Source organism: Echiichthys vipera (assembly GCF_963691815.1).
Source record: "Echiichthys vipera genome assembly, chromosome: 19".
NCBI classification, from domain to species: domain Eukaryota; kingdom Metazoa; phylum Chordata; class Actinopteri; order Perciformes; family Trachinidae; genus Echiichthys; species Echiichthys vipera.
Window position 1 is genome coordinate 23755010 of NC_139844.1, and position 13626 is coordinate 23768635.

The 13626-nt window shown below is 48.9% G+C and overlaps 1 protein-coding gene across 1 annotated transcript; it reads left to right on the forward strand.

Moving 5' to 3' along the window:
* Positions 1 to 3900: 3900 nt before the first annotated feature.
* olfcb1 (olfactory receptor C family, b1) lies at positions 3901 to 12917 on the forward strand (the record flags this gene model as incomplete). The annotated part of the gene is made up of 6 exons (XM_083933943.1): positions 3901 to 4106; positions 5524 to 5815; positions 6110 to 6961; positions 7129 to 7344; positions 10749 to 10866; positions 11722 to 12917. The coding sequence occupies 6 exons, from the start codon at positions 3901 to 3903 to the stop codon at positions 12870 to 12872; spliced, it is 2835 nt and encodes a 944-aa protein (XP_083790069.1). The 3' UTR covers positions 12873 to 12917.
* Between the last annotated feature and the right edge of the window lie 709 nt (positions 12918 to 13626).

The window sequence follows — 13626 nt, forward strand, 5'->3', positions numbered from 1 at the left end:
ACTTCTTTGTGTCGTGTCATGGTCATCCTAATACTGTTCACGCACGGGGAAGTTCCCTCTGAGCTTTTACTGAAAGTGTTGGCTGAAGGTACCGGCTCACGTTTCATCACTTTGGCACTTTTGACTTAATCTCTTGACAGGAAATATCTCCACTCAGTGAAATGCCGTTCAAAACCCGACTAATCTCCACTTTATCATCAACAAACACACTTCCTCATCTGGCGTCTCTCCAGCATTTGTACCTGCACACTGAATAATGTGTGACAGGCTTCAGGGAGGTAAACATGTGTTGGTATGAAGTCGTTTCCTGCCACAGAAGCGTGACAGCGTGCAGTCAGATGGAGGACTGCTCTGTGTTTCTGATTGACAGTGAGGTTACAGAACCTCTGTTCCTCAGTGTGTCATGGTTCAGGGTTCGTCCATGAAGAACAACTGAGCGACCGATTCCTCTGAGCAACGCGTGAAAAGGAGAAATCCCCGTCATTGGTAGAGAAAGTAGAAGCTTAGCATCAAAACGTTCTGTTTTGAATCGATGCCTATAAAAAAACTCGAACTACCAGACCAGTGTCAAGATCGGCGTGCGATCCCCGGCTCCTCCGATACGCATGTCCAAGTTGGGCAAGACCCTGAACTCCCAATTGCTCCCTCTGTGTGATTGGATTAGATGACAGGTAACCATCAGTATGAAGGGGTGAATGTGACACGAAGAGTCAAAGGAGAGTAGAAAGATGCGTCCAAGTCCAAAGCTCGCATTTCTGCAGACTCACATGAGAATAGAAGCTTCTTTTAATGTCGGCACTGTCACACCGCGGTGAGAGCCGTCCTGTCTGGGATTCTTGTCTTGAGAAATTCATGTTTTATTTTGAAAAGTAATCCTCCTCTGGTTTCTGGTCCCTTGCTCCTTCCTCCTGTGACTCTGGCCTGCTGTGTCACCCTCCCTCGTGTGTGAATAGTCCGGTCTTTGTCTTGTTGCCAGAGTGTATCGTCTCATTGTGAACTTCCATTTCCTTTGTGTTGGCTCTCAGGGCGCACTCCCACTGTGCGTCCGTCCCGTGCCCCGTGCTTTAGGGTCCTCGTCCCCCCCTCCAGGCCCGTTTGTACTCACACTACCTGGGCCTCGGAGAATGCTTCTTGCTGCCTATACGTCATCACGCCGTAACACGTCACACGCATTGATGACGTCATGGCGATGCGTGGCTTTGTTTCCAGATCTTTCCGTAGACCTCTGAGTTTTTGTGCGTCTTGTCGACTGTTTTTGAATCTTTTCATCGACCAAATCTGCAGCAAACACTCCACCTCCGCATCACACCAACGTGAACCTTTCGCCGCCATTGTTTGAAATGTCCGCGCATGGTCAAAGGAACCTTTGATTTAGTGTTTTCTTTATTTATTTTGGATTTTTCAAATGTCTTCCAGCTCTAATGTTAAATAGTCTTTAGAAATAAACCTTTATTGATCTTTGAAAGGGTGGACTTTGATCATATCAGTTGAAAATGGTCTCAAAACTTCTCACGATAATTTCTGTGACGATTTATCGCCCAGTAAATGTTGTTATTGTGGCCGAAGGCTGTGGAGCTCATTCTTGGCAGTTACTTTACTTTAACAGATAGAGTTGAGACATTGGACAGGCCTCACCGACCCTCCCTGGGTTAACAGAATGGTTTTTGGATACCAACGTCTCTCAGGTCGGGGTTAAACCGCAGCATCGTGAGCCCAGAGACTCAAAGCGTCGCTGTAATCCTTGCCACCCACGTCTGAGCGTCCACAGTTACAGGAAGTGGGCCGGCGCTCTGCCAGCCCAGCAGCAGGTGCTTAACCTGCTGAAGGGCTGCCGTCTGTTTGATGTGCCGTCTGTTCAACAGTGTACTGTAGTGCTCCGTATACAGGGGGGGGGGGCATTTCAAAGCTGTGCCTGGTCCACCTCCTTTTCAGGCATTCAGCTGTTGTTGTTCTCTAGCTGTGCTGTGGTCGTGTTGGGGTCTGTAGTTTTGTTTTGTCTGATTATAAATATATATATATATGGGTTGGTCTCTTACCTTAGTCCTAACCTGCTGTGCAGCTTAATTACCATAGTGTTGAGTCTCAATTCTTTCATTTCTTGTGGTTTATTCTGTGCACATGACGTCACGTGTACATGTTTTATATTAAAGGTTGAATCTGTAGAATCTTTATTAAAAAAGCTATATTTAAAAAAAAATAACACACCCACGGGGCGTTTTGAGGAGAACAGAGTCAAAGTAAAAACTATATTTAGTCTGAATGAATATTTCAAATGTTTGACTTCCTGTCCCGTTGTGTTTCCATGGCAGCAGCCAATTGCGTTGGCCGTTGCTGGTTGCCAGGGTTGCCTGTTGTTGGGTGCAGCTACTGTAGGCTGGCAGTGGGTGAAATTGAGTTGATCCTGCAGCTGCTTGGGAGCCTCAGTGAAGGGGGCGTTCTTTGTCCCAGCAGCTGAGTGAGCGGAGACGGGCAACAACCAGAGTCACTATAGGCCGAGCATTCACTCCATGGACTGAGAGAAAGGAGAGGAACGCCATTCAAACGCACGCCCACATGGCTACGCTGCTCCTTGATGCTAACATCACTTTCATCTGCACTTAGCTGCAACGGCTAACGCTAACGGCTAACGCTAACTGTCAGTCAAACTCCTCTAATCCTTGTTTTGATGCTGTGATTTTCTGGAGGGGACGGGTTCAAACAGGCTCTAACAGACTCCGGTCTCCTGGAGCTACTGGGCCGGGTCTGACCAACCTGGCAACCCCCCTGCTGGACTTCTTTTTTGTTGTTGAGAAGACAATCTGGAGACACTAGATGGAGCTGTTCTGCTCATTCTCCAGACTCAACCTTTGAATCCCTTTTCCCTGTTTCCATGACTGATCTCCTTTCATCCAACCAAAGCTCTCGACCTGTTTTCCTTCTTTTGACAAGGCTGTGACACCGTCATGTAAAGCAATGGTGTCTAATGGCAGTTCATTAGTCTCCAGTTGCTGAAATGTGTTTCCTCAGGAGGGGGTCTGGAGTCTCCCTTAGAGAGAGGGGGAGAAGTTCAGCATCCGTGAGGAACTCGGAGTAGAGCCGCTGCTCCTTTGCGTTGAAAGGAGCCAGTTCAGGATCATCTGGTAAGGATGAACCCTGGGCGCCTCCCTAGGGAGGTGTTCCAGGCACGTCCAGCTGGGAGGAGGCCTCGGGGAAGACCCAGGACCAGGTGGAGAGATTAGATCTCCACACTGGCCTGGGAACGCCTCAGGATCCCCCAGTTAGAGCTGGTTAATGTGGCCCGGGAAAGGGAAGTTTGGGGTCCCCTGCTGGAGCTGCTGCCCCCGAGACCTGATCCAGGATCAGAGGCTGAAGATGAGATGAGATATTAGTCGGCGTGTCTTTAGTTTATAAATGTTTTTAATGGGTTTAACAGATTTTATATTTATGTTACTTCTAATAAACACAACATGAACTGCGTCCACCTTCGACACACTAACAGGATCAACAGATGTGGGAAATGCATGAGTGGATGCAGACTAAACATTCAACCAACCTGAATCAAAGATGGAATAACCCAACACGACCTGTTTAACAAGTGAGACAACAGTGTTCTTTAGTCAATCGAAGAACATTAATATAAAGAAACAACATCATTTGATTAAAAAGGCAGAAAGTGGAGCGACGTCTTGTCCTGGCAGATTTTTTGCATGACCAAATCTGGTCCGACCACAAATTACAGTCTTCTACTATTCACTGTTTCACCAGGAAGCGTCTGCGTGACACATTCTTTTTAGTCCTGCATGAAAACAGGTTTTTTGCCCACACACACACACACACACTGTGTCTCCTCCCAAATTTCATGTGAGAGAAAAGAGTTCTCTCCCATCGCAAAAGTGTTGTTTTGCACCTGCGCCGCCCGAGATGCAGATGTGCCGCCTGCTGTGCAGCTTCCTCTCGGCCCTGATGACCCTGAGCAGCATCCCGGCTCCTGGGGCCGAGTGTGAGCCTCAGTCCACCTGCGGGGCCCAGGCGCCCGGGGACGTCCTGATAGGTGTAATGTTACCGTGTCACCGTAAAGTCCAGGGTCTGCATCAACGGATCAGACCGGAGAACTACGCCTGCTCAGAGTGAGTATGAGAACGGATGGAGTTGGTGAATTAGAGGTCACTCATATGTCCTGCATGTCAGAAAGAAGTGTTTTTAGTTACTGTGTTGTTAAACCTATTTTACCTGGTTATAAAGTTATTTACCTGGTTATAAAGTTATTTACCTGGTTATAAAGTAACTTATTTACATTATTAGTTACGGACAGGGGCTCGTGTTAGGGTCAGGGGTTACAGTCAGGGTCAGGGGTTACAGTCAGGGTCAGGGTCAGGGGCTCGTGTCAGGATCAGGGGCTCGTGTCAGGGTCAGGGGTTACAGTCAGGGTCAGGGGCTCGTGTTAGGGTCAGGGGTTACAGTCAGGGTCAGGGTCAGGGGCTCGTGTCAGGATCAGGGGCTCGTGTCAGGGTCAGGGGTTACAGTCAGGGTCAGGGGCTCGTGTTAGGGTCAGGGGTTACAGTCAGGGTCAGGGTCAGGGTCAGGGGCTCGTGTCAGGATCAGGGGCTCGTGTTAGGGTCAGGGGCTCGTGTTAAGGTCAGGGGCTCGTGTTAGGGTCAGGGGCTCGTGTTAGGTTCAGGGGTTACAGTCAGGGTCAGGGGTTACAGTCAGGGTCAGGGGTTACAGTCAGGGTCAGGGGCTCGTGTTAGGGTCAGGGGTTACAGTCAGGGTCAGGGTCAGGGGCTCGTGTCAGGATCAGGGGCTCGTGTCAGGGTCAGGGGTTACAGTCAGGGTCAGGGGCTCGTGTTAGGGTCAGGGGTTACAGTCAGGGTCAGGGTCAGGGTCAGGGGCTCGTGTCAGGATCAGGGGCTCGTGTTAGGGTCAGGGGCTCGTGTTAAGGTCAGGGGCTCGTGTTAGGGTCAGGGGCTCGTGTTAGGTTCAGGGGTTACAGTCAGGGTCAGGGGTTACAGTCAGGGTCAGTGGTTACAGTCAGGGTCAGGGGCTCGTGTTAGGGTCTACATCGACATATTTGCCGAGGAGTTTTGCACTGATTGAGGAAAAATAACAGACCGGGGACATAAGAGACTTTCTGGGAAATGCAGGATGTTCCCCGGTACCTTACAAAGCAGGGAACATAGGAACCATCGCTGTACGTGTATGTGTACGTGTACGAGCATGATCATAGATGGCGGTCTTGATGTCTGTTGATCTTGATGCGGCTGAACGGTTTGCGGTGGTTTGATGCAGAGGTGAAGTGTTTACTGCAGATCTGCACAGATGAAACGTTCAAAAGCAGTCAGACAAAACTAAATCTCCGAGGGGCGATGACGTAGAAGCAAGAAGCGATCGAGCCAAGGCCCGGATCATTTCAGGCAACGTGAGTGCAGGTCGGTCTGGGCCGCATGGAGGAGGGAGGGGGGCACGGCTCATCTGGGCGCCGTGTGAGTGCGCCCTCAGCCTGCTTTGTTGCACAGATCACTGCATGTGTTTTCTGTCCATTTTCAGTTTCTACCTGGAGTCGTTTTTGAGATCCTTGGCTGTGATCCACGAAATCGAGCAGATAAACGCTGCTGGCTTCCTCCCAGGAGTGCGTCTCGGATACCTGATGTGTGACACGTGCACCTCTGCTAGCAAGGCGCTGCAAAACGTGGGGTTCATGCTCGCTGTCAACGGGTCTCTGAATGTGAAGTGCGACTACACAGACTTCAGGCCCCGGGTCAAGATCATTCTAGGAGCTCTGTACTCGGAGGTGTCCGTCGCTGTGGCCAGACTCCTGAATGTGTACATGGTCCCTCTGGTAGGTCACGAACAGTCTGATCACTCATTCAGCCTTCATAAGACATTTAATGCTGCATTGGTTTTGAAGGGTTTAGTGTTTGAGCTGCATTTGTTTAAATACGTTTGGCTTCTTGGTGTTGGATGCATTTCCAAGTCTATGTCTTCAGGTACAAGACAGAGATTATCGTAGATTAGCACAAACAATGGCAGCAGAGTGACCTTTGGATGCAATAACAAGTGTAAATCACACGTTTACTAAATTTGATTTGTGCCTGTTTCAAATCTTTATTGAATTCTTTTATTTCATCATCAGCTCAGCAGCACGTCGTCTGCTCCAGAGCTCAGTGATAAACTGCGCTACCCAGTCTTCATGCGCACCATCCCCAGTGATAAGCATCAGACCAAAGCAGTGGCCAAAATGATGCATCACTACGGCTGGAACTGGGTCGGGGTCGTGTACGGTGACGACGAGTACGGCAAAGCAGCTTTCCAGAGCTTCCTGGAGGACGCTGAGGCAAACCGGGTGTGCTTGGCCTACCAGCAGGTGCTGCCCCATTACCTCGACCACTCACACATGATGCAGCGTATTAAGGAAGTCGCTCAGCAGATCCGCTCCTCCAAAGCCGAGGTGGTGCTGCTAATCCTCCGGGCCGAGCTGGTGGACGTCCTTTTCAAGGAAATGATCAGGACAAACACGAAGAGGACATGGATCGCCAGTGATGCCTGGTCCAGGAGCAGGTTCACCGCCCAGATGAGCGGCATCAACGAGGTCGGGGACATCCTGGGCATCGCGTTCGCGTCAGGGAAGAATGAATCGTTTGAAAAATACCTCCAGAATCTGACGGCAACACCAGGAGGATACAACCGCTTCATTGAAGAATACAAGAGTCTCCGGTTCAACTGCACCCCAGAGTGTTTCTCAGAAAAGCCTCCGCCCCATTGCCCCACGCACGATCACCTGGAAATGAAGTCTGCGGATGCATGCGATAGCCAGGACCCCAAGGACCCCCAGGAGCAAAACGACGACTTTCTCGTAAGGGCTATGGATACAAGTGAAAGCTTCCTCGACAAAGTAGCTGTGCGGGCCGTCGCACACGCTCTCAGACGACTCCTCAAGTGTAACAGCTCTTCATGCCTGGGGGAAATGAACTTCCCACCATGGAAGGTGAGGATTCATATGATCCACAGATGGAAACAACGTCTCTTTGAAAAGTTTCGCTTCCTTATCATCTAGGAATGAATGTTTCTTTTCCATCCCAATAATAACAGCCACAGTGACCATTCTCTGTTAATGAACCATTTTAATTGACGTTCTACCCTTTTGCGTTGCAGCTTCTCGCAGAACTGAAGAAAGTGAGTTTCGTTTACGACGACCACAAATTCTTCTTCGACCAAAACGGTGATTCTGTCAATTTTTATGATCTGATCATGTGGGTGAAGGACGGACCCCACAGGAGGTTACAAAAGATCGGGAAGTACCATGTCCTCGATGAAGAAATAGAAGTTGATCTGAAAAACGTCATCTGGCTTTCAACGGGCAACGCCACGGTAAGACACCGCCGTACTGGCAGCATCCACACACAGGCAGCAGAGCCACGACAGCTGTCTCCCCTCTTTGGCTCAATTACCCTTCTTGATTTCTCTGCTGATGTTCAGCGGCACCCCTGAAAAATGTCTTGTTTGTCGCGGTCGCTGATTTCATTCAGCATTGTGTCAGGGGTTACAGTCAGGATCAGGGGGTAGAGTTAGGGTTAGGGGTTACAGTCAGGGTCAGGGTCAGGGGGTAGTGTTAGGGTTAGGGGTTACAGTCAGGGTCAGGGTCAGGGGGTAGTGTTAGGGTCAGGGGTTACAGTCAGGGTCAGGGTCAGGTGCTCGTGTTAGGGTCAGGGGGTAGTGTTAGGGTCAGGGGTTACTGTCATGGTTAGGGTCAGGGGTTACAGTCAGGGTCAGGTGCTCGTGTTAGGGTCAGGGGGTAGTGTTAGGGTCAGGGGTTACAGTCCTGGTTAGGGTCAGGGGTTACAGTCAGGGTCAGGTGCTCGTGTTAGGGTCAGGGGGTAGTTTTAGGGTCAGGGGTTACAGTCAGGGTCAGGGTCAGGTGCTCGTGTTAGGGTCAGGGGGTAGTTTTAGGGTCAGGGGTTACAGTCAGGGTCAGGTGCTCGTGTTAGGGTCAGGGGTTACAGTCAGGGTCAGGTGCTCGTGTTAGGGTCAGGGGTTACAGTCAGGGTCAGGGTCAGGGGGTAGTGTTAGGGTCAGGGGGTAGTGTTAGGGTCAGGGGGTAGTGTTAGGGTCAGGGGGTAGTGTTAGGGTTTGGGGTTACAGTCAGGGTCAGGGTTAGGGGCTCATGTTAGGGTCTACATCTACATATTTGCCGGGTGATTTTTCACTGATTGAGGAAAAAATAACAGACCGGGGAACATGGGAGCCTTTCTAGGAAACGCGGGATGTTCCCCAGTCACAGACAAAGCGGGGAACAGAGGACCAGGGGAACATAGGTACACTCCCTGCACGTGTACGAGTACGAGCGTGATCATACATGGCAGTCCTGATGTCTGTTTATATTGTTTGTCATGTTTTCTTCAGATTTTACAACAGTGAAACTCTGACGTCCAGTTACAAATGAACGCAGCAATAGACGGATGATGCTCCTGCAACAAAATAACAGTCTAGATGAAGAGATGAGTGATATTGACATTATTTCATATTATATATATATTTAAATAAAAGAGACAAACAGCCTCACCACAGGGTGGAGCAGGTGTGTAGAGCTGCTGACTAACGGAGCGGATGGAGATGGGGTTGGGGACATGGAGCTTCATGCATCTCCTCCTTTTCTTTATACCTGTATCTATCTTTAAATCTATATAAGGCAAAAACAAAGCCCAAACAAATCATCTTTAAAAAAAGGCACTAAAGTGTGTCTCCGCTCGTAAAGACACACTTTACGAGCGGAGACTTTTGACCGTGATGGAAAAAAGCCTTAAATCACTAGAAGCACCACACAGAATGCCACATAACTCAACACAGTGACAGTTCATTCACAGCTTAGTACCTGAGAGTTTCCACTGGAGAGTTTCCACTGCATCTTTGAACAGTTTATTTTGGTACGTGGGCACGTCAGAGCTCGCAGGTTCGATTGCTGCAACAGTCAGTGTCGTCACCGTCTCTGTGTCCTTAGACAGAACCTGAGACCAGGGAACAGATCAGGTGGTCATCGAATACTTTAAACTACTGGTCCGTCGTCACATCTGTCAGAAAGGGAAAGTCCAACAGCAATTTGTCACATTGTTGTGAAGGTGTGAAACGGGCCGGGGCGAACTTGATTTTCTTGATTCTCCACATACAGTAACTACTTTTATCACTTGTCATAAATGCCTCTGAGAGGGGACGGTGCCACAGTTCACGATGTTTCCTTGGGCCTGGACTACAAAGATGCACAGAAGACACAGAGCATCTATGGTGCATTCAGGGCGTCACCTTTCCTGTTACAATTATTACAAAACAGCAGCGACATAGAGGGAACAAAGAGTTAGTGAGCGGCTTGCTCCATAGCTGCTCATCTCATCCGTGGAAGCTTCCATGTTGTTTACACTCAACAGTCTCTTCTGTTTCACTTCAATCTGCCACGAAAATAGGAGCCAAAACGTGTGTTAAAGTGTCCTCTAGGAGCATAAACGTGTGTTAAAGTATCCTCTAGGAGCATAAACGTGTGTTAAAGTGTCCTCTAGGAGCCAAAACTTGTGTTAAAGTGTCCTCTAGGAGCATAAACGTGTGTTAAAGTATCCTCTAGGAGCATAAACGTGTGTTAAAGTGTCCTCTAGGAGCATAAACGTGTGTTAAAGTGTCCTCTAGGAGCATAAACGTGTGCTAAAGTGTCCTCTAGGAGCCTAAACGTGTGTTAAAGTGTCCTCTAGGAGCATAAACGTGTGTTAAAGTGTCCTCATAAACGTGTGCTAAAGTGTCCTCTAGGAGCCTAAACGTGTGTTAAAGTGTCCTCTAGGAGCCTAAACGTGTGTTAAAGTGTCCTCTAGGAGCATAAACGTGTGCTAAAGTGTACTCTAGGAGCATAAACGTGTGCTAAAGTGTCCTCTAGGAGCATAATCGTGTGCTCAAGTGTCCTCTAGGAGCATAAACGTGTGTTAAAGTGTCCTCTAGGAGCATAAACGTGTGCTAAAGTGTCCTCTAGGAGCATAAACGTGTGTGCTAAAGTGTCCTCTAGGAGCATAAACGTGTGTTAAAGTGAACTCTAGGAGCATAAACGTGTGCTAAAGTGTCCTCTAGGAGCCAAAGGCCCAATTTCAGGAGCCCGGTCCATATTCAACAGAAGGATCCAGAGAACAAAGAGTTAGTGAGCGGCTCGCTCCATAGCTGCTCATCTCATCCGTGGAAGCCTCCATGTTGTTTACACTCAACAGTCTCTTCTGTTTCACTTAAATCCACCAAAGAAACCAACGCTGATTGGTTCAAACTGCTCAAACGTCACCAGACTGATCTGAGAGTGAAACACAACGGAGCTCAGAGATCAGGACGGACTCAGGAGGGTGATGAGACGACACATTGCACGGGCTGTTTGACCTGATATATACTGTACCTTTGAGTAATCGTCTGGGCACCACAGATGTCCTTATGAAGAACAATGGGAGTCTGGCCTGCACAGATCCTACTCTGGTCCAAAGAGTTCATCATATGATAAAACAACCCTTGTTCTTCATTTAAACAACGACGGCACACATGAGATTTAAGAGAAAGTCTTTGGGACTCAGGGAGGCTGCAGCTGCTGGAACATTTCTATTTTACAGTTCAGTGTTTTAACTTTGACCGTCAACACAAACCCTCGTATGTTTCAGAGGCTTTTCCCTGAAGGTTTGGTGGAACAGGGCGAGCGTGAACATGCACGGGCCGTGTCTCCGCACACGGATCAGTCACTCTTGTTCTCTTCTGTTGTGCTCTCTCAGAACCCTCAGTCTCGGTGCTCAGTGCCCTGCACCCCCGGCTCCGTCAAGAAGATCTTAAATGTGTCCTGCTGCTACACCTGCACCCTGTGTGTGGAGGGGACCTATTCAGATGACTGGGGTATGCCAGACACACACACACACACACACACACACACCCACACACACCCACACACACCCACACACACACACACACATGAATTCTCTTTTTAAAGTACCGTAATTTCCGGACTATAAAGCGCACCTGACTATAAGCCGCAACAGCTAAATTTAGGGTAAAATACAGATTGCTCCATATAAAAGCCGCACCCGACTATAAACCGCAGGCGTTTTGATGTGTAATTACCGTAGTATATAGGGGTTCCTGCTACCACGGAGGGGATTGTCGGGACAGAGATGACTGTTTGGGAACGCAAAGCGTCCCATTTATTAACAATAAATCTTTCAATCATTCAATCAAACTTTCACATCTTTGACATGGCGAACAGCATTCGTGCAGAGTACAAATAATACAACGGTGCAAAGTAATACAAAGTGCTCGCCTGTAACACGGCAGTAAAAGTGCAGTCCCGCGGCCGTTTACGTTATCAAAATAACCAGCCATTCATTGATGTCAAGGGTACGTGCAGCAGCTCTACTTCCTTCTTTGACAGCCAGATCGATTGCCTTTAACTTAAAAGCAGCATCATATGCACTTCTCCGTTTGTTTTCCATGTTGAGGGTGTTTGCATGAACACTTCCTTCGCGCAAACTGTCGCTGAAGCTCTCCTACTCTTTGTTTTGCTCTCGTTACCTGGCGCCAGATGTCTGCCTCGGTCTCGCGCATCCTCGGTAGTGCGCGCCCCTGGTTACCGTAAGCCGTAGAAAAGCCGCACCATTGTATAAGCCTCAGGGACCAGAACGAGGGAAAAAAGTAGCGGCTTATAGTCCGGAAATTACGGTACATTCTAACGCACATCTCCTTCTTCTCTAACAGATCTGAATAATTGCAAAAAGTGCCCCGTTGGATACTGGGCTCTCAGGGGCAGCGCCGGGTGCAAGCGGAGATCGGAGTCCTTCCTGCAGTGGAGCGATCCTCACCCCATCACCATGATGGCCGCCGCGGTCTTCGGCGTCCTGCTCTTGTTGGTTCTTTTCATCATCTTCCTTGTGTACAGAGATTCCCCCCCGATGAAGAGAGCTGAGGTGAGGCTGTCCTGTGTGATGATGGCCGGTTTGTCAGTGAGCTTTGCAAGTGTCATGTTCTTCATGGGCAAGCCCAGCATCCATTTCTGCCGGGCCCGCCAAGTCATGTACGCCATGGGCTTCACCCTGTGCGTGTCCTGCATCCTGGTCAAGGCCTATCGCACCTTCCTGGCCTTCCGTCCCTTCGGTCAGCTGACAAACCGGCGGCTGCACAAGCTTTACCGGCCGCCTGTGATCGTCGGCGTCATAACTGCGCTCCAGGGCGTCATCTGTCTTCTCTGGCTGATCTTTGACTCTCCTGATGTCGACGACACACCCCCGTCTCCACAGAGCATGATTAAACTAATGCAGTGTCGCGAAGGGAGCACGTTTATAGGGTTCGGCGTCATGTTGAGCTACATAGCTCTGCTGGCATTGGCCGGCTTCATCCTGGCCATCAAAGGCAGGAAGGTTCCACAGGAGTTCAGTGAAACAGGCTACATCATCTTCAGCATGTTGATGTACCTGTTCGTGTGGGTGTGTTTTATCCCAGTCTACATCACCAACAATGAAAAGCGGACCCCCGTGCAGGCTTCAGCCATTCTAGTGTCCAGCTACGGGATCATCTTCTGCCACTTTTTCCCCAAATGCCACCAAGCACTCTGGGGCTCGAAGACGGAAACGCTGGAGAGGATTCTGAGACGATGGAGAATCATCTCCAGTCTAAACACCGATTCAATGGCAGAGATCGAAATCGACATCCCCGGATTAAATGCACACGCGCAGAGGAGCGACAGGTCGTCCGTGTCGAGCACATCAACCATACTGAGGAGCTCGGGGTCGGTGAGCGAGGTCAGTCCGACCCCAGAGCTCGTCGTCGCGCCTGTCTCTGATAAAAAGACTCGCTTCTCCGCTCGACCGGGAACCAAACTGACGAGGAGACGGAGGAGTATTTCCTTCTGACACTGTACGTGTGTAACATAGTTAAAAAGGTTCATAGTAAATAAATCCCACTAAATGGGACAACACCCCCATCTACAGTTCTAAAACCTGCCGTAGTAGCAAAGGATTATGGGTAATCCTCAAAGCAACGGAGGATTACATTGAGGTAACGTGTCTGAGAACGTCTGTGGACAAAAACAATGTTAACTTATTTCTTAAGTACTCAAACGCTAAGCTGACTGTATTTGGTCGGATAGAAGTGACTTTGCATTAAGTTTGTCACGTTTTTATTAAGTCAACTGGTCTTTTCTAAGTGTTTTGTTGTTAGTGATTTCCCTCCAGTGTCGCTAGCTAAAAGTAACATTCACCGTCTTTCCAAACAGAGCATGCGCCGTTTGTCCACGGCAGATGATTGAACGCCGCCATTATCCTTTGTTATATACGCAGAACAAATAAACAGCTGTTACCCAAACCTGATCAGCTCTGATTCACCCAACAGAGAGGTCACACGTGTGCTGCACTGGGATTTGATGAAACCCTTTCCCCCTTTTTAAAGCCAATAGTTTATTATATGTCTGTGCTGCACATCATGTATCATGTAAAGTTAAAATAAAGCTGTACACAGAAACAAAGATGGCTCCTTTAACCCGCCGTCTTCCATCCGTTTCTATTAAACTGTTGCTCTTTTGTTCTTTTATGTGTTTCCTGTCTGTTGTTTGTGTATTTCCTGTAAAGCGTCTCTGAGTGCTGAGAAAAGCGCTTTATAAAACTAATC